At 55.1% G+C, this 20345-nt stretch overlaps 1 protein-coding gene across 1 annotated transcript in view; it reads right to left on the reverse strand.

The window, feature by feature from the left end:
- The window catches only part of LOC133353449 (trinucleotide repeat-containing gene 18 protein-like), a 130577-nt gene extending 110859 nt beyond the window's left edge, over positions 1 to 19718 (reverse strand). The window contains exons 1-2 of the mRNA XM_061569712.1: positions 18785 to 19718; positions 9190 to 9802 (exon numbers count right to left, since the gene is read on the reverse strand). Coding sequence (XP_061425696.1) covers positions 9190 to 9562 — 373 coding nt within the window. The 5' untranslated portion in view covers positions 9563 to 9802; positions 18785 to 19718. The remainder of the gene's footprint in view (positions 1 to 9189; positions 9803 to 18784) is intronic.
- Between the last annotated feature and the right edge of the window lie 627 nt (positions 19719 to 20345).

Here is a 20345-nt window from a genome sequence, read left to right on the forward strand (position 1 = left end):
TGCAGGCGATGCAATTGCACCAGGGTCCATGGGCCGGCGCGAACTAAGCAGCCACCAGTTTAGGAAGCAGCGGGGAGGGGGGGGGAATTGGGCAACCCCCCCCCCCACTCTCCGCCACCACCCGCAACTTAATTTCTTGCAGCAGGGCCACCAACCACGTTATGCCACTGACTGTGCCGACTCCACACGTGGGTCAGCAAAGGGTTCGATTCCCGAGCGTGGCACGATAGGAATACGGATCCGCGGCGTGGCCACTCGACCCCTCTCCACTCTCCGCCACCGAGTTGCGTGCAACCATTGCCGTGCCCGTGGCGCGCGCGCGCGCGTACGACTGTCGCGATAAACGAACGCGTTCAACTGTTCCGTGCAACTCGAGAAACGATATCAAATTCTTCACGTGTGCTAAAGAGGGCAGTGTGCGTCCCCGGGATGTATTAATGCGGGACTGACCGTCGTTCATCCGTCTGTCTTGCGTCGTGCGCATCTTGATTTTGCGGGAATGTGGTGCTCGTGATGGCTAATCATATAGTGGATGGTTGGCGTAGCTGATGAGTGTGTAGGCGGTGCAACTGCTACCGGAACGCGGGGTAAGGGGGGGGGGGGGTCAGACACGGAACGGGGGGGGGGGGGGGGGCTTCGGCAGGCACCCATGCTGAGAAGAGGTTGGAGGAATTGGTCAGGGGTGACCACCACCACCACCCCCATTACCATTTCGTGCACCAGGGTTCATTCCAACCCCTGAGATGGACATTGGTTGGAACTCTGCTTCTATAAGATCAGCTGTGCTGTGTGTCGCTCCGTCCTCTCGACTCTTCCCTCTCTCTCCCCATCTACCCCATCTCCCCAACCCCCACGACATTAAAGGGTTTGCCGGTGAAACGCTGTGGAAGTCGTAATGCATTATTGAATCGCCGCGCACACTCACACCCACTCCCGCCGCGCGCGCGCGCGCACACCGCGGGAAAGTGTGCGTTGGGTCGAACGGAGCGTGAACACAAAAGCTCAATGGGTGGTGTGCATAAAGGCATGGGGCGGGCGTCGGCGTGTGTGTGCCGATATATGTGTGTATGTCGATGAATGTGTGTGTGTGAGTGTGAGATAGTGGTGGGAGCGGTAGTGTAGCGGTTAGCGCGCTGCGCGACAAACCCGACCCTCCCGAGTTCGATTCCCGCTCACGGCTAACACCGGTGAACCGGTCCTTGGCCTCTCCCAGGTCGACTCAGCCTCGAATGAGTGCCCGGTGTGGTGTGTGAACATCGCCACTGGGGAGACAAAGGCGGCTGGGCGTGGTGTTGGCCACCCACAGTATCTTGTGTCGTGCCGGCCTTCGTCGGTGTTCGCAAACAGCACTTGCCCCAACAGTCTGTTCAGGCTATACGCGGGATCTTTGTGTTTGTTTTGTGTTAGTGTTCGTTCGTGTGTATATGTGCGGGGATCGGTGGCGCTACGAAGCCAGCGACCCGAGTTCGATTCCCGCTCACGGCCACCTACACAAATGCCGATGGTCTGGGCCTCACTTAAGTCGACTCGGCATCAAATGAGTACCTGGTGCGGTATAAAAACATTTCCACCAGCAAATGAAAACAAAGACGGCCGGGCGTGGTGTTGGCCACCCACCCCCTCGAGTGCCGTGCTGTCCTTCATAGGTTCTCGCGAACAGTACCCCGCCGTTGACCCAGACGTATGTTGAGGCTATACGGGGGATCTATGTCTTTGTACGTGTTAAGTGTGTTTGCGTATGTGCGTGCGTTAAAGTGTATATGTGCGTGTCTGTGTGTGCGTGTGTCTGTACGCGGATCAGTGTGTGCAAGTGTGTGTGTCTGACTTCATGTACGCCGATGTCTGTTCACAGCGAACCCAGTTCCGTTCCCGCTCACGGCCAACAAGAGCGGCGGATACCCTCAACCTCCCTCACGTAGGTCGACTCAGCCTTAAATGAGTATCTCGTGCCCTGTGTGGTCATCAGCACTGGGGTGAAACAGGCGACAGGGCGTAAGGGTGGAGTTGGCCACACAAAATTCCGACATTCACTGCCACTTGCCCCAACAGTCTGTTCAGGGCTCTACGGGGACTCTTCGTCTTTCTACGCACGATTGCGTGCATCTGTGCGTGTAGGCCTATGTATGGTATGAGTGTGTGCGTGCATGCTATGTACGTGCGTGTGTGTCTATGCGTACGTGCCCATTTTATTAGCATACCAATGACGGCCGTATATTGAAATGGAAGATATCACGGACAGTATTTCTTTCGGACAATCTCCCAGCGATGGGAATAATTGCTCTGCCACGGCTGATGCTTTTGAAAACATCACACGACGTTTATGGGTGCACATGACTGGGCAGACACACACACACACAAACACCCCGTACAGCCTTTACCAGACTGTTGGGGCAAGTGTGGGAGTCACATGCACAAGGACAGTCATACATACATATATACTGGCAGACAGACACACACACTTACCAAACGCGTGCCTGCGTATACACAAGAAGGAAAACACAAATATACACAAACACATACGTATAGGCACGCATTCCCTCCCCCCACACACATACGTAGGAATACACAGACAAACACACAAACAATATATGCTGCACTTCGAAGCATACAATATACACACATACACACATACACAGCCCCACACACACAACGACATGAAGACAGTATACATACACGCATGTACACACACACAGACACACCCGCAAACACTACATGGACGCACAAACATACGGTATATCAACATTTCCCACCCGAACAACCTAAAAAACACAACAATGCGCACACTCACATGAAGAGCAAGACGGACCGTACACGCGCACAGACTGAAAGTGTTGTTATCGAGTACCCATTAAAGCCGACGTAAGTATACATACACACAGACATGGGCAATGCGATCTGTGCACTGAACGCGTTAGCGAAAACACACCCAGACGAACACACACACACGCGCACACGTTCACAAATAGATAGGGTGTGATATAAACCTTTACACGTGCACAACCTCATTCCCGCACACACTTTTACACACGACATAGCCACACACACGAACAAAGATCCCCGTTATAGCCTTTAACAGACTGTTGGGGCAAGTGCTGTTAGCAAGCGCCTCCGAAGGCCGGCGCGGTGGCCAGGACCACGCCCGGCCACCATTGTCTCCCCACTGCTGATGGTACTGTGCGCTCGGTGGTGAGCGGGAATCGGAACTCGTCGTGCCGTGCGCTAACCACTGCGCCACCGCTCCCCAACACATGCCGGCGTACACACGTATTTACACACAAACGCGCACGCATCGGAGCACACTTGCACACAAATGTGCACATGCACACACGCGCGCACACTCGAACTTGCACACGTGTGTATGAAGGGCACGTGAACTCACACTCGCATTAAAATATATACACACACGTATATGTACAAAGGCAAATTTACCTCGTGTCACTAACTAGACTGGTGGGGCAAGTGCTGATGGCCAACGACAACGCTCGAGCCACAGATCTTTGGTGCTTTGGCGAGCACCACGCCGTGTCGCCTTCGTCTCCCCGGTGGTGATATGTACACACCGTCCGTCATCCCGGGGTAGTCGTGTAAAGTCGAGGCTCAGTCGACCCCAGAAGAGGCCCAGAAAACTGTTGCGAGATATTTTCGTGTTGGCCGTGAGCGGGAATCGAACTCGTAGCGCAAAAGCACTGACCGCTACGCTACCCGCTTAGCACGCGCGGACAAAGACAAAGATCCCCCCTCCCTATAGCCTTAAAAGACTGTTGGGGCAAGTGCTGCTAGGCCAGGGATGGCACACGGAAGGGGTGGTGGGTGGCCAGCGCCACGCCCGGGCGTCTTTGTCTCCCGAAGTGGCGAAGGTTTACACACCGCACCCGATACTCATCTCGAGGCTGAGTCGACCTAGGGGAGGACCCACGATTGATTCAGGTACTGGTCACTGGTGTTAGCCGTTAGCGGGAATCGAACTGTGGGGGGGGGGGCAGGTTGGCAACGCGGTGCGTTAACCGCTACGCTTGCGGCTTCCCGCTATTTACGCGCAGACAAAAGATAGACAAAGATCCCCCGTATAGCCTGTAACAGACTGTTGGGGCAAGTGCTGTTAGCGAGCACCTATGAAGGCCGGCATGGCAGACGAGAGGGGTGGGTGTCCAACACCATGCCCGGCCGCCTTTGTCTCCCTAGTGGCGATGTTTACACATCGCACCAGGTACTCATTTGAGGCTGAGTCGACCAAGGGGAGGACCAGGACCGGTTCAGATATTCGTCACTTGTGTTGGGCTATGAGCCAGATTCGAACTCGGGTCGCCAGGTTCGTAGCGGAACGCGCTAACCGCTACACTACCGCTCTCCACACACACACACGTACGTAAATACGCAAGTACACGCACACAAGTACGTACACACACACACACAAGTACAAAGACAAAGATCCCCCGTATAGCCTTAACAGACTGTAGGGGCAAGTGCTGTTAGCGAGCACCTACGAAGGCCGGAACGGTACACGAGGGGGTGGGTGGCCAGCACCACGCCCGACCGCCTTTGTCTCCCCAGTGGCGATGTTTACACACCGCACCAGGTACTCATTTAAGTACGTACACACACACACACGCCGACACTAACGCCATTTTGGGCTCTAACAACCCGCATTCACTCCTCTCGCACCCGCGTCTCGTTTACAATCCACGGGGCTCCACCAGCAGCCACCGACGACTTCGGCCGCGCATCTTAACCCCGGAACGCGTCAGGGTGCCCGCCGTAGTTTGTAGGGTGAGACGCGGGGGGCGGGGAGGGGGAGCTTGAGGTGCAAGTCAGTGGCGGTGGATATCGAGTGCGCAGGCATTGCAGCTGCACCAGGGGCCGAGAGAGAGGGGGGGGGGGAATAATTGGACAAGGGGTGCCCCCATTTCATCCCGAGCACCGAGGCCCATGCCAACCCACCCTGCCATGGCACTGCAAGGGCTCGGGGAGTGAAGTGTGCCAACAACATCCACCGGGAAAGCACATCGCATTCACTGGGTCCTTGATGTTCGTAATAAAATAACAAAAATAAAAACTGGTATAAGAGCCCTGTGTGTGTGTATACGTGTGTGCCGCTCTTCATAACGGCACTTGCCCCAATAGTCTGCGGAGGCTACACGGGGGATCTTTGCCTGTGTGTGTTGGGAGAGGTGGCGCAGTGGTTAGCGCATTGCGCGACGAACCCGGGCTCGACTCGAGTTCGATTCCCGCTCACGGCGAGCATCAGCGTGATGGCGAGTTGATACCTGAACCTCGTTTGTCCTGGCCTTCTCCTGGGTGACCTCTCGGCCCTAAATGAGTGCCTGGCGTGCTGTGTGCGTCGAAAGTGTAAGAACTCGGGAGACAAAGGCGGCCACGCAAGCGTTGAGCGGCGTTACTCAGCCACACCACCAATCTCGACTCGTCCGTCGTTCCGCTTTTAATAGGCGCTCGCTAACAGCAACTTGCCCGAAACCAGCCTGCGTAGCTCTACTTACGCGGAAGGATGGAGGTTGCGTGGGTCTTTGTAATTGCCGAACGTGTGGATGAAGCGAGTCTGTTGTGTGCATCAGCCTTCGTCTACCCACTGCTGTGTGAAGGTCTCTCGACGCGGCGGTACATCGCTGAAGTAATCCCACTCCATCTCCTCCCTGGACGTGTCCCCTTGTCTCTCCGCACGCATGCACGCCAGAGGCAGGGGGGGTGGTGGTGGTGGGTTTCTCGCGGCTGACGATTTGTGCGGAGGAGAAACGACACGTCGTTTGCCGCACTCCATCTTCTTGTTGTTGCCACAGGACTCCCAAAGAATATTTGGGATGCGAGTTCTTTTTAAATATGTAAGTAACTATAACAAATATCATAATGATGAGAGGGGACGCTGAATAAAAAGGGGGGGACGGAATTGTTCTCCCCAGCGCTGTGCGGATGTACGGGACACGCTGTGACGGATATCTAACACGAGGCAGATAAATGCATGCGTAAGTGATGGAATAAGAAAGAGGAGGAGGATGGGCAACTCACATTCATCAATAACACCGCGGCCTTAATAGGCGACGTTTCGGGCAATAGCCCTTATTCATATCACGTAAAATGATGAATATTATTAAAAGTGTAATCGGCCAAGCATCCCAAGCATAAGCATCATTACCGGGCCGTGTTGTTATAATTGGCTATGTTTGACATGTAACTATTGTACGACATGAAGTACAACCCCTCATATATTACGTACAGCTCGCTATCCGTATACACATAGTTGACAAATCACACGAATATATATACACCATGTAGTGTAAACAGCGCACACATACTTCATATGTACCCAAATGAACAGGAGCGGTGGCGCATTGGTTAGCGCACTACAGAATGAACGGGGCGATCGACGATCGATACCGGGCCACGGCTAACATCGGTAGCGAGTGCTACCTGAACCGATCATGAGTCTCGCCTATTCACCACCCCGCTGTGACCAACGTGGTGAAGTATGGTCTAACAACCCCCACCCCCTCACCCCCACCATGACCGATACAGCGTGAGAAGGCGTTCAAACAGCAGTGGATTCACTAAGATGCTGTACGCTACTCTTACGCACATTACACGACAGCCCCACACACACACCCCTTACTATCCGAATGCATATAGCCTATATAGCACGTACGGGAGTATAAACGCGTGCTATCACACGTGCATGAATACAAAACAAGCACACATATGTATAGGTGTGCACGTGTGTGCTTAGGCGGAGCGGTGGCGCGGTGGTTAGCGCGCCGCGCTACGAACCCGGCGACCCGAGGAGTCACGTCCAACAATCAGAGGCGATTATCTGAACAGGCGCTGGGTCTCCCGCCCCCCCCCCCCCCCTCGTCATGCGATCTGTTCAATATAAGTACTGGGGGAGACAAAGACGGCCGGGCGTGAGGCTGAATTCCTCTCCGCACCACCCGCCGAAGCGCCGTACCCCGGGGGGTCTTAATAGGTGCTCGCAAAGAGCACTCGCGCCCCCCCCCTCCCCCCAACGGTCTATAAATCGATAATAGGATGGGGGGGGGAAGAAATCTTTGTCTTCGTACGTTATGTATATACATACATTAAACTCAGCCCTCGCCTGCGTGGCGCTATTGTGAATTCAGCTCTCTGCTTCACTGGCCACCCATCCCCCGCGACAGACAACACTCCAGCCGACACACACACACACGCGCGCGCACACACACACACACACGCGCGCGCACACACACTCACACACGCACGCGCGCACGTATGCGTGTGTGTGTGCGTGCGCGTGTGTGAGTCTGTGCGTGAGATCCTTTCTCGACGGCACCTTCACTTACACACCGCGATCTTCATAGACCCGTTTGTCATCGTTTTTTTTTTTTACAAAATCTAAATTAAGAATTAGACATTTGGCTTGTGCATCGCTCATATCGTCCCTTGCTTGCACCGCGACCGCTTATTTTGCGTACATACGTGGCGTGCGTCCATCCGCGCACGTGTACGTAACGCACGCGCGTGTGTACGTGTACGCGTCATATGCACATTGCGATGCGCACGCATGTACGAGTTGTGTGTGCGTGCGTGTGCTGCACGTGTATGCCTGTGGGATGCAGAAGTGTAGCGGAAATCGGCGACCCGAGTTCGATTCCTGGCTCATAGCACAACACGAGTGACGAATATCTGAACCCATCCCGCGCCTCCTCCCCTAGGGTGACTCAGCCTCAAATGAGCACCTGGTGCGGTGTGTAAACATTGCCACTGGGGAGACAAAGGCGGCCGGGCGTGGCGCTGCCCACCCACCTTCTCGTGTGCCGTTCCGGCCTTCATAGGTTGCTCGCTAATGGCACTTGCTCTTACAGTCTGTTCAGGCTATACGGGGGTCTTTTGTTTGTGTGTGTCTGTGTTACACAGTGTGTGTGTGTGTTACACTGTGTGTGTGTGCGTGTGTTACACTGTGTGTGTGTGCGTGCGTGTGAGCACAAAATATTGTATGGCTGGCCATGTCGTTGTTCGCTTTGGCCCAGACTTCGCGCTGCGTGGCGATGTTCTCGTGAAATGGCGCTCTGTAAACAGGAGGTGATCTTGCCTTGGTGGAGATGATGATTCTGGTGGTGGTGGTGATTCTGGTGGTGGTGGTGATGATTCTGGTGGTGGTGGTGGTGATTCTGGTGGTGAGGATTCCAGTCGCGGCGATCCTCTCAAAGATATATCGATCTTTTGATCGTGATGGCAATCTACTAGCATGCACATAACCAGCCACATAAGCTAACCAGATGATGATGATGCTGCTAACTGATGATGATTCCGCTCACACGAAACCAGTCCAGTTAACTGGAAATGATGACGAGCGTGGCGATTATGATGATGCCTGTAATGTTTATGATGACTCGCGAAGAACCCGCATGTGCTTAGCAGATCGTATTAATTGCTTGCTGATGATGATGATGCGGAATCTGATTATAAGTATAATGTCCGTGTCTATCTACAAATGCACGCACACACTCACATACAACAGCCGGAATACGCAACTAAATGTCGGTGACGTCGCAATAGCCGCTTGTGCCATGCTAGGTGCACTTCGAGGTCACGTGTATACGCGTGAGCACATCGGCACAAACATGACCCCTATAGAAGTAATGAAAACAGACTGTTGGTGCAGCTGCTGTGAGCGAGCACCCAAGAATGGTCGATAGACAAAGACCCCCTCCACCCTACACATCGGCTGGTGGCGAAAGTACGATGAGCGGACACCTATGAAGGCCGACACCGCACACGGGAGGGGGGGGGGGTGGTGATGTGGCCAGCACCGTCAGCCCCGGCCTCCTTTGTCCCCCCAATGTTGATGTCAACACGACGCACCAGAAACTCATTTAAGGCTGAATCGACCGAAGAGGAGGCCGTCCCAAGACCGGTTCAAACTCTCCGCCAGCGACGTTGGGCTAGTGAGCACGGAATCGAACTCTGGCCCGCGAGTTCGTAGCGTCAACGCGCTGTAACCACCGCTCCCCTTCCTTATTAATTACATGTACAAACACACGCGCGCTCGTGTGCGCACATACATGCACACATTCCTTGCGAGGACGCGCACGAAATGCCTGATTTCCACGCAGCCGCGCGTACACTCGTGTGGGTTACCCCAAGTGCGTTTGCCGAGTCTGCTCGAAGTGCACGACGCAACGCGACGCAACGCTCGCTCGCTCGTACCTGCGGCTCCGGCCATGGGTAGAGTGGACGCGTAGTATTTGTCGGGCGAGTAGGTCGGGGCGAGCGCTCCGTGCGCAGAGATGCGTGCCGCGCGGTAGGCGTGCAGCGGCGGTGGCGGAGGAGGCTGCGGTGGAGGAGGCGCAAGCCCCAGCGAGTGATGGTGCGCGTGGTGATGCGAGTGGTGGTGCTGCTGCTGCTGGCTCAGAGCCGCCGCTTGATGCTGCGAGCCGCTCAGAGAGCCGCCGCTCGTATCGCGCTGCAGTAACGGAGGCGGTGGAGGAGGAGGCGGAGGAGGAGGCGGCGGAGGTGGCGGTGCTTGAGACGATGCCCCTGCCGCTGCCTGGATGGAGTGGTTAAAATCGCGGGCGTCCATGGCCGTTGTCCGTTGCGGTGTCTTCCTCGGTTGCCACGACCACCGCCACCACTACCACCACCACAACCCTCCAGCGGTAGCAGCAGCAGCAGCAGTGCGGTCAGCTCCGTCCGACCGCGCTGGTAGCGAAGCGGACGGCGGCAATGGAGATCGGCGTCGCCTCTACGGGGCACTTTCCTCGAATACTCCCCGAGAAGTCATTGTGCGGGTTTTTTTTGGCGGCGACACGATCGTGTTGAGCTGCAAAGTGATACGAATGGGCACAAGTCACACACTCACACATGCACAACACACACTCACACGTACACAACACACTCACACAACACTCACAACACACACTCGCACTCACTGGAGCCTACCGCTTAAAGCCTCCCCGCCGCATTCCCCCCGTGTCTGTGTTGGTGCGTTGTATATGTGGGGGACCGGTAGCGCGCCTTGCTACGAACCTGGCCACCCGAGTTCGATTCCCTGCTCACAGCCAACACCGGTGAGGATTATCTGAACCGGTGCTGGGCCTCCCCTAGGTCGACTCAACCTCAAATGAGTTCCTGGTGCGGTGCGTAAAAAAATCGCCACTGGGAAGACAAAGGCGGCCGGGCGTGATGCTAGCCAACCACCCCCTCGTGTGCCGTTCGGACCTTCATAGGTTGCTCGCTAATGGTACTTGCTCTTACAGTATGTTCAGGCTATACGGGGAGGTCTCTGTATTTGTCTTTTTTTTATATGTGTATACTTATACATCGGCGTGTCTACTCTCTCGCGAACCGCACTCGCCCCAACAACAGCCGATGTAGCCGACACGGGGACCTGTCTTCATGTGTGTGGTGTGTCCACAAGGGTCTGTGTGCTGTGTTTACTGGACATACCAAATGGCCTCGTGTGCCGTGCCACCATTAATAGGTGCTCGCTAACAGCACTTGCCCTGGCCACCCGCGTCGACTACACGGTGGATCTCCCCTTCGTCTGTGGAGCGTGTATCTCGAGGTGTGATGTGTGTGTATGCGCGTGTATGATGTCTGTAGGTGTCTGTATAAGCGTCCAGACATGCAACCTTAACAGACTGTTGGGGCAAGTGCTGTTAGCGAGCACCTATAAAGGCCGGCAGGGCACACGGGGGGTGGGTGGCCAACACCACGCCCGGCCGCCTTTGTCTCCCCAGTGGCGATGTTTCCACACTGCACTAGGTACTCATTGGAGGCTGTGTCGACCTAGGCGAGGTCCAGGGCCGGTTCAGATAATCGTCACTGGTGTTGGCCGTGAGCGGGAATCAAACTCGGGTCGCCTAGCTCGTAGCGCTGGGCGCTAACCGCTACACCACCGCTCCAGCCCCACATACACACGCACACGTGCAACGTGGTTCTCATCTTAAAGCCGCCCCTCTCTCTGTGTGTCTCTCTTTCTCTCTCGATGAGCGCGTGTTTGCGCCTACAGGGTTGTCCGAGACTGTCCACGTGCGAGTCCGTCTATGTACACGCGTATCTGTACACATACATGATACGTAGGCAGGGGCAGTGTTGGCGGTCTGAAAATCTCATGAGTTGCCCCCGTGTTTTAGCTCTCACTGAAGGGGGAAAGCACGCCGTGGGCCTTGATTGCATTAGGCATATGCACGCACGAGCCGAATATAAAACAAGGGCAATCACGTTTCCAACGATTTTACCCCCCCTCTCTCTCTGCCCCCCCCCGTCCCCTATGCTTTAGCCTGTGCGGCTTTGTGTGTCTATAGGTGTGCGCGGCTATATGGGATGTGTTCGTGTGGCGTGTGTTTGTATGTGTGTGTATGTATGTCTACAGGGATGCGTGTGTGGTGTATGTGTAGCTATAGATGATTTATGTCGTGTGTGTGTGTGTGGGGAGCGGTCATGTCGTGTGGTAAGCGCGCTGCGCTACGAACCCGGCGACCCAAGATCGATACCCGCTCACGGCCAACACCGGTAACGATTATCTGAACCGGGCATGGGCCTCTTCAAGGTCGGCTCAGCCTCAAATGAGTACCTGGTGCGGTGTGTAAACATCGCTACTGGCGAAACAAAGGCGGTCCGGGCGTGGTGCTGACCACTCACCCCCCTCGTGTGCCGTGCCGGCCTTCGAAGGTGCTCGCTAACAGCACGTGTCCCAAAAGTACGCTCAGGTAATACGGGGGGCCGGGGCGGTGGGAGCTTTGTCTGTGGGGAAGGGCAGTGTAGTGGTTAGCGCGCTATGCTACGAATCCGGCGAACCAAGATCGATTCCCGCTCGCGGGCCAATGCCGGTGACGAACATTTGAACCGGTCCTGGACCTCCCCTAGGTCGGCTCAGCCTCAAACAAGCACCTCGTACAATATGTAAACATCAGTACTGGGGGAGACAAAAGCCACTGGGTGTGGTGCTGGCCACCCACCCCCTCGTGTGCCGTGCCGGCCTTTATAGGTGCTCGCTAACAGCACTTGCCCCAACAGTCTGTTACGGCTATATAGGGGATCTTTGCCCTTCTTTATGGCGTGTATGTGATGTGTGTGTATTGGGCCATGGGTGTGTGTGTTTTTTTATATGGGTGAATGGTGCTCGCCAACAGCACTTGCCCCAACAGTCTCTAAATGCTATACGAGTGATGTTTGTATATGCATGGTATGTGTGTGCAACTATGTGCTTATTGGGGCGTGTCTGTATGTGTACGTGTCTACATGAGTGTAGGTGTGTGTCTGTATGAGTGTATACGTGTTTTGTTATGCACGTGTATCCATATAAGCACGTGCAGTGCGTATGTGTGGTGTCCGCGTCTCTATAATGTTGTGTTGGTGTCTTTGTCTTCGTGTGTCAGTGTGCGTAGGTGCTCGCGAACAGCACTTGCTCCCACTAATCATTGCCTCTGTGCGTTGTCTAAAACCTCCCTTTAATAACGCCACCAGTCATGCTGTTGTTGTTGTAGTGAGGAGGCGAACGATGTTGCGTGACTCCGACTCGCACGCGGAGTGAGCGTCTGTGTGTGGGTGGCGTAAACCTTCAGCTCAGATCACAAACACCAAGTTTTCCCCCCTGGTAGCCTCTACAGACTGTTGGGGCAAGTGCTGTTAGCGAGCCCCTATGAAGGCCGGCACGGCACACGAGGGGTTTGGGGGGGGGAGGGTTGATGGCCAGAGAACCACGACCCGCCTTTGTGTCCCGAGTAGCGATGTTTACTAATCGCACTGCCTTACTCGCTTGAGGCCGAGTCGACGGGTTTCGGATAATCGTCGTTGACCATGAGCGCGGATCGAACTCGGTTCGTCAGCTTCGTAATCACGGAGCCTTTGACCGCAGCGATCGAGCCGGACTGGACGAAATCAGTGTGGCAGGGGGGGTAGTTAGGATGGAGGGGGGCCGAATCTAAGAACGGCAGAAGACATCATCAGCTTCAGACGGCTTCAGCTGACGGATTCTCATGGCTCCGTGCACAGCGCCCGTAACTCTAAAGAGAAACCAGCGGCGGATGCAACGGTATTATGATGGCCAAACGTTTAACAACTTAGAAATGCGTTATTTAAAAAGAGAGGCGAGTGGGGGGAGGGATGGGGGGTACCGTGATGCTCGCGACGGGCAGAGGGCAGATGCCGTCGCGACGGATTCGTTTAAAGCACAGACCGTGCACTCGCGGCCGGGCTCAACGTGTACTAAGTTACACACACACACACCCCTGCCTTGCATAGTACTTTATCGTGAAAACTATATTTTAAAAAATAAATCTTACGTTCGTGCTTAGAGAGGGAGTCTAGAAAGTGGCGTCTGCCCAGAACGAGCAGTGCAACGGCCACAGATGCCGCCTGCCCGGACAACAGCGCCCAGGACTCACCCTCTCGCTCCCGACACGGGCTCCTGGTCCACACATACCTCCTGGTATCAACCTCCAAGTCCATACCTCCTGGCTAATACCTCCTGGTATCAACCTCTGAGTGCATACCTCCTGACATCTACCTCCAAGTCCATACCTCCTGGCTAATACCTCCTGGTATCTATCTCCAAGTCCATACCTCCTGGCTAATACCTCCTGGTATCAACCTCTGAGTGCATACCTCCTGACATCTACCTCCAAGTCCATACCTCCTGGCTAATACCTCCTGGTATCAACCTCCAAGTCCATAGCTCCTGGTATCTCCCTCCAAGTCCATACCTCCTGGCTAATACCTCCTGGCATCTACCTCCAAGTCCATACCTCCTGGTATCAACCTCCGAGTGCATACCTCCTGGCATCTACCTCCAAGTCCATACCTCCTGGCCAAAACCTCAAAGTAACTACCCCATAGTCCATACCTCCTGGTTTCTACCTCCGAGACCACATCTCATAGCGAATACGTCTTAGCATCCAACTCCGAGCCCACGTATCCTGGCCCATAACTCCTAGCCCACAACTTCTAACATCTACCTGCGAGCCCTACCTCACAGGCCACACGTCGCAACATCCACCTCCTTATCCAGACCCCGAGCACGCATCTCCCAGCCCTCACCTCCTAGCCCATACCTCATAGCCCACACGTCTTAGCCCAGACCCCCTATCATTACCTCCCAGCCCATACCTCCTAGCCCATACATCGTAGCGACTACCTACTCGCCTATCCCTTCGAGCGTCTACCTACCACAATCTCAAACTTTATTCCGCCAACTCCCTCCAGGACGTCCGAGTTCATACCATAGCCCGTACCTCCCAGCACATGCCTTCTCGCTACCATCATCATCCCTCCTAGCCCATACCTCCCGCGGCACGCGCTTCTTGGCGCCCACCTGCGTGGCAGGTTTGCCGCCCTTGCTACTTGCTACCTGGGCTGCCTCGTGCCGCCGCGTACCTGGCCACCGACGTGTTCCGCACGTGGAAAACGTCGGTGCCCAGGTGAGCGGGCGAGAGAGACGACGGCAAAGTCGCGGGCATCGCGGTCGCCGCTGTGTGTGGCGGACGAAGCGATCATCTTCTGTGTGTTTTTGTTGTTGTTGTGTTGTTGTGTTTTTGGCGTTTTCTCGATAGCGGTGTTTGGGTCTCGCATTCCGCGAAACGTTCTGTTCAGTCGCGTCTCCGTCGCGTTCCGTTGTTACGATGATTGTCATTAATGGCGGTGGTTGTGGTACTCGTGGTGGTGGTGCCGGTGGTAGCGGTTGTTGGAATGCATCGGCAAATCTCGTGTTTGCATCGCGTCTCGGTAGCAGCGACACGAGACGCGCGCGCGCGGTTATGGGACGAGTTCGAGTCCGTGGCACGCGGTGAATGATGTGAAAAGTCGAATCGTCTCGGCATGCGTGTGTTGTGCGTCTCTGTCGCGTCGATGTGTTCTGTGTGTCTGTGTGTCCAATCATTTCTGCGTGTGCGTCTGTCTGTGTGTCGATTCATTTCTGCGTGTGCGTGTACTTTCTGCGTCCACGTATGCTGTATTCTCCGTGTGTCTACTGTTGCGCATCCCCCCGTTTTGTTCCCTGCGCGTTTGCGTCTCGGCGTGCCTCCTGCGTATTGTGCATGTGCGCTGCGTATGCTGCCCGCATGTTTTCGCACAGGTTACATCTGCGTGCTATGCCTTTGCGTCGCGTGAGTCTCTGTGCATGTCTGGGGTACACTGTGCGCACTTGCGTGTCGTCGGCATACTGCGTACGCGCGTTGCGCCCGTGAAGTCCATCTCGCTCATGCCCGTGTGTTGTGACCATGCGACGATACACGTCCACTTTATATATATAAGTGCCCGTGTGCATCCCGTAGAGTGTCTGCGTGCGTTCGTTCTCTTTGTGCGTCGTGTCTACGTGCCGTGGTTATGCTGCTGTTGTGTTGTGGCAAAATGTGTGTTCGGCCCGATCTCTCTCTCTTCCTGTGCTGTCTTTGTGTCCCTGCGTTGTTGTACGCGTCTGTCTGTCCTTTCGTAGCCTCGATGCGTTTCTCTTTTTTTTCGCACTCACGCATTGCAATCGACGTACGGGTGCCCCTGTGTTGCGTCTGTGTCGTGCCATCGCGATGTGTTGTGTCGATGCGTGGCCGTCGTCTTTATACGGCCCCTGCCGAGTATCCAACGCCTCTCTCTGTTACAGGCGTGTAAAATGCCCCTGTGTTGTGTCTGTCTATATATCGTCACTGTCTTGTGTATTGACGCTCTATGCGTTCCGTCGATGTTATCGTTGCGCACTGTGGTCCTTGTGTGTTTCTTTTCCGTATAAGAGTACCCCCCATATGCTGCGCACGTGTACCCTTGCCTGCAAGTTGTGTTCCCTGCGCGTTGTGCCTTCCTGCCGTCGCTATGGGTCTGCATTGTGTTCAGATGCGGATCCATCCTGTGTGTGTCGTGCCTGTGCTGTCCCCGTCTTACGTGGCTGTGTTGTGTCTATACTTGTGCCTATGCACTGTGTCTGTTGTGTCTGTGTGGTTTGTCGACATCGTTGCCATGCTGTTTATTCCTGTACCGTGTGTATCGCCCATACGCTGGTCGCCGTGTCTATCTATCGCGTGAAATCCGTTTGTGTCTCGTGCTGACACTCTCACTGTGTTGTGTCTCTGTATGTTCCTCCAGTGTTGTGCCCATGTGCTGTGTCTGCATGCTATGCATATGCGCTGTGTCGTTATCATATGCATTGCGCCTATACGGCCTGCCTACCATTCCCCCGTGTCTATGGCTCGCGTCGTTCTATCGCCCTTACGCATGGCCTATCGTATGCCCACTCGTATGTGTGTCTTATACACCCTACACGTTATGTACCCAACACATGTGCGGCCCATGTTGTGTGTACGAGCTGTACCCGTGTCGCGTATATATTATGCATGGGGCTATATTGTCGCAATGTGTCGTCTCTATCTGTTTATTATCCTCAGAACGTCGCTATCCGTGTTTTGTACTTCATGTCTATGTTGCCTTTGTATACCTACACGTGTGTGTGTGTCTACATCGTCACAACGATCAGGCATCGTGCCGCTCTGCAGTTGTGCTGCCTGTGCGCTGTGCCTCGCCGTGCCACGGGTGCACGTTGTGCCCATGCGTTGTGTAACCGTGCTGTGTGTATAGCCATGCCCGTGTTGTGTATCATCATGCCCCTGGTCAGTCTTCTTTGCACTGGGTCCAACAACGAAGCTTTGTGCGTTGTGCCCAGTGCTATCTGATCTGCGTTGCGCGTTCTATCTTTTTGTTTTATGCGGCTCCTCTATCCGCCGTCTCTCTGTGTGTTTTTACGCATTCGTAACGAGCTCACGCAGCGTCCGCATTGTGTCTATGTGCATCGTCTCGTGTGCGTGGGGTTGTGTTACTTTAATGTATGCAACGTGCATACTGCACAACGAGAGGCGTGTGACCAGGGTCTCGACAGCGACTCGCCGCCTGCGCGTCTCGCGAATCTTTACCAACTCGACTAATCTTCCACGCGTGCAGAGCGCATCTTGCGTACATCGGTCGCGCACTTTATAAACATCGGCCCTATATGCTGTGCGTGCGAGTATGTTGAATGCAGACCTCGTGGTGTCTTGTGTCTCTCATGCCCTGACAACTCGCCTCCGATGAGCACGATTGGTCACGTTCGGTGTGAAAGAAGTTCAACATTCGTCTCTATGTGATATTGGTTGTGTCCGCTGTGTGCATACACGTCTGCTTGTGTTGACCATTTAGTTTCGTTATTAAATACGCACTGCACACATCGTTAAGGCGTTCTGATCGTATGCGGCGTTCAGTGTGCCTATGTCGTGCTGCATCCAAACATCGTCTGCGTGTTTGGGTTAGTGTCTGTGCATGGCCCGTGTGTTGGCTTGCGTACCCGTCTGTAGGTCGTGCCTAGAGCTCGAATCTCTGTGTGTTGCGTGTGCAGCTTTCGTCTATGCCATGGATCGCCTACACGTCGGCCCTTGGGTGTTGTGTATCTTGTATCTCTGGACGTTATGTCTGGACATTGTCCACGTGTAGTGTCTCGGTTGTGTGCCTACTCTGTTCGGCGTACCCGTGTCCTGCGTGTATATCGGTACGTGCGCATCGCCCGTGTGCCTATTCGTCATCAGTGTGCCGTGTGTCTTTGTAGTGTACCTTCGGTATACACAGTGCGAGTGTGTTGCGTCGCGTTCGTTGTCCGTCTCTCTCCTTTGTGTACGTTGTGTCTGCACTAGTCCAGCTCGCATCGTGCCTATACGGCGCGTTGTATGCATTCGCGACATCTCTGTTGTTATCATCCATGCGTCGTCGTCGTTGTTGTTGTGTATCCTAGTTTTAAGCAAAGCTATGCATATTCCCTATGCGTTGTGTGTGTGTGTATCTTGTGCATATCGGTTACGTATAAAGTAAATCTCTACGCACAGTTCTAGCCGTTATCTTTGTGTCCGTGTAACACCGCCACCCACCCCAACCCATGATGAATCTACCCCCCTTCATCACTGCGCTCTGTTGGCCGGGTGAGTCTCCTCCAACCGACCGGCGGCTGAACGAGATCCGCGGGGGTCGAGTCAGTGTGCGGCGGAGAGCGGAGAGCGAGAGACGGCGGCGGCGCCGTGCAGGTCGAGGGGGTACGGGACAGAGGACGGACAGAGTCGGCTCCTGCTCGCCGGTTTCAGGAGCCCGGCGATAGCAGCGACTCGTTACGGCGAACGGAGGTAGCCAGGAGTCGGTGGCAACCTCAGCTCGACCGCAACCCCCGCGCCACATCAAAGCGCGCGGCCAAACTCTCCCCCCCCCTCTCCTCTCTCTCTCGCTCGCGTGAGCCCACATCAACTGCGCAACCGGCGTTCGGTTTGGTAGAATCGGTCCCGAGTGTTGGGTTGTTTTATTTCAATTGGTGTCGTTGTTGTCGTGTGTGCCGTGTGCTAACTACGATTTGAGCCGGTCTACGAGCATGAAAAATCGGTCGAATGAACCCTCCACACCACGCGCGGTCTGGGATGGGAGGTCCGCATGCAGAAGTGAGTTTAACGTTGAGGATGATGATTAAAACGGTGGAACTATCGTCTGTGTGGTGTTTGCCTTAAAACGTGAAATATCCACTACCTCGTGTTAACACACAAAGACAAAGACCCGTATAGCCTTAGACTGTTGGGGAAAGTGCTGTTAGCGAGCGCCTATGAAGGCCGGCACTGTGGCACACGAGGGGCTGGGTGGCCAGCACCACGCACACACGCGCACGTCCCTCCGTGTCTCGCCATGGCTCCCACGAACCCTCTCGTCTTCTTCTTTCTCCCTACGTGCGTCTCCCCGTGCCTCTTGACTGCTCCCGTCTAACAGCAACTCAGCGGTGTGTGCGTGTGTGCAAATGGAATAGAATGAAAAACGTTCTTACCGGTCGGTTAAGGTTTGCTCTTATTTATCCGCAATAGGTTCGAGTCTTCGAGTCGGCGTCTGGAGATCGATATACATCCAAATGCCTCCTTCTCCGAGCATCACCACAACCATTTTAGACATAAATATTTATTCTTCGGCCGATATCAAATCCTCCTGCTTCGCCTTTTCATTTTTTTTCTTCCGATAAATTAGTGTCTCTGGTTTTTTGTTTTGCTTTTCTTCAGCGACGCAACGACGCGAATCGAAGTCGACGAGATGGCAGGCGCGGTGGCAGAAGTGGTGATGATGATGATGGTCGTGGTGGTCGTGGTGGTGGTACAGCTACCGATGTCCGGTAGGAAGGGGGGGGGGATAACGAGGCGAACTGTTGATTGTTTTTGTTTAATAACAAAATCTCCGCACAGTCCGCCGGCTCCTCTCCTCCGATCGCACCGGAGTCGTGGAAGATTCCGAAAGGGGTCCCGCTTTCATGAGAGGAAGAAGAAGAAGATGAGCGGGGACAAAAAACTCCGCTCGATGTATGTACATATATCTATATGTAGGTATATATAGAACTATATATATTATGGAGTGGTAGGCAAGGCGAGCGGTCGTGCGGGCAGGCCAGTCACATCTGACTCGCAAGACGCCAGTCGAAGAGGTTAGTCAAATCGCAAGTCTCGCTTCTACATCTGGCAACATATCTCTCTCCTCCTGCTGCTGCTGCTGCTCCACACGCGTCCTGCCCGCTCTCTCCTCCTCCTCCTCTTCTCTCTCCTCTCTCCCTCCCCCCGTCTCTGCTCTGGCTGGGGCTACGTGGAATAGGCGAGCGCCCAACGACCGACGGCGTCGGCTGTTGCGCTCTCTACAGATTGTACTTTCCCCCGTCAGTCGCTCGAGCCCGAGCCCCTTGCCTTGAATGCTGGAATAGTTTTTTTTTGTTGTGTTGTCGCGCCTGCTTGTTGGAACAATGGAGGTGGGGGGAGGGGCGCGGATGTTGAGGATAGGGAGGGGGGAGGGGTGCGCATGTGAGTGGGGGGAAGGAGGAGGAGGAGGTGGGGGTAGGAGGGTGGTTGTTCGAGGGGGGGGGGAAGGGTGGCTGCGAGCGTGGGTGGGGTGGGGGTGCAGTGCGGAAAGGGGGTGGGGGGGGGGTGATGGGCCGAGGGGGAGGGGTGGGGATAGAGGGGGGGAGGAGGTGGGGGCTTGCATGCTTAACGCTGTCCATCAGACTATGTAAACACGCCTCTGATTGGCTGCTGGCCAGAGCAGTCAGCCTGCGCCGTCGCGGCCGCCGTTTCAAGGCGCCCCAAACTATTAAAGGCCGTTTCCAGGGCCGCCTTGCAAGCAAGAGCCCTACCCCCCAACCCCATCCTCGACATCCCCCCTCTTCTTTGCGGGCGCCGTTTCCAGGCGCGCCCTACCCCCCCTCCTACCGGCGCTGGCCGTGTCAAGGCGGCCCATCCATCCCCGTCAGCCCTTCCCCTGCTACACAAGGTCCGCTCTCAAAGCCTCGTCCCTTCCCCCCTCTCCCTCCTCCACCAGCGCGCAGACGCACGGACGCACGGACACACGCACAGTCG

Source organism: Lethenteron reissneri, chromosome 44 (assembly GCF_015708825.2).
Source record: "Lethenteron reissneri isolate LAM-NWPU_2019-01 chromosome 44, ASM1570882v1, whole genome shotgun sequence".
Classification (NCBI taxonomy): Eukaryota; Metazoa; Chordata; class Hyperoartia; order Petromyzontiformes; family Petromyzontidae; genus Lethenteron; species Lethenteron reissneri.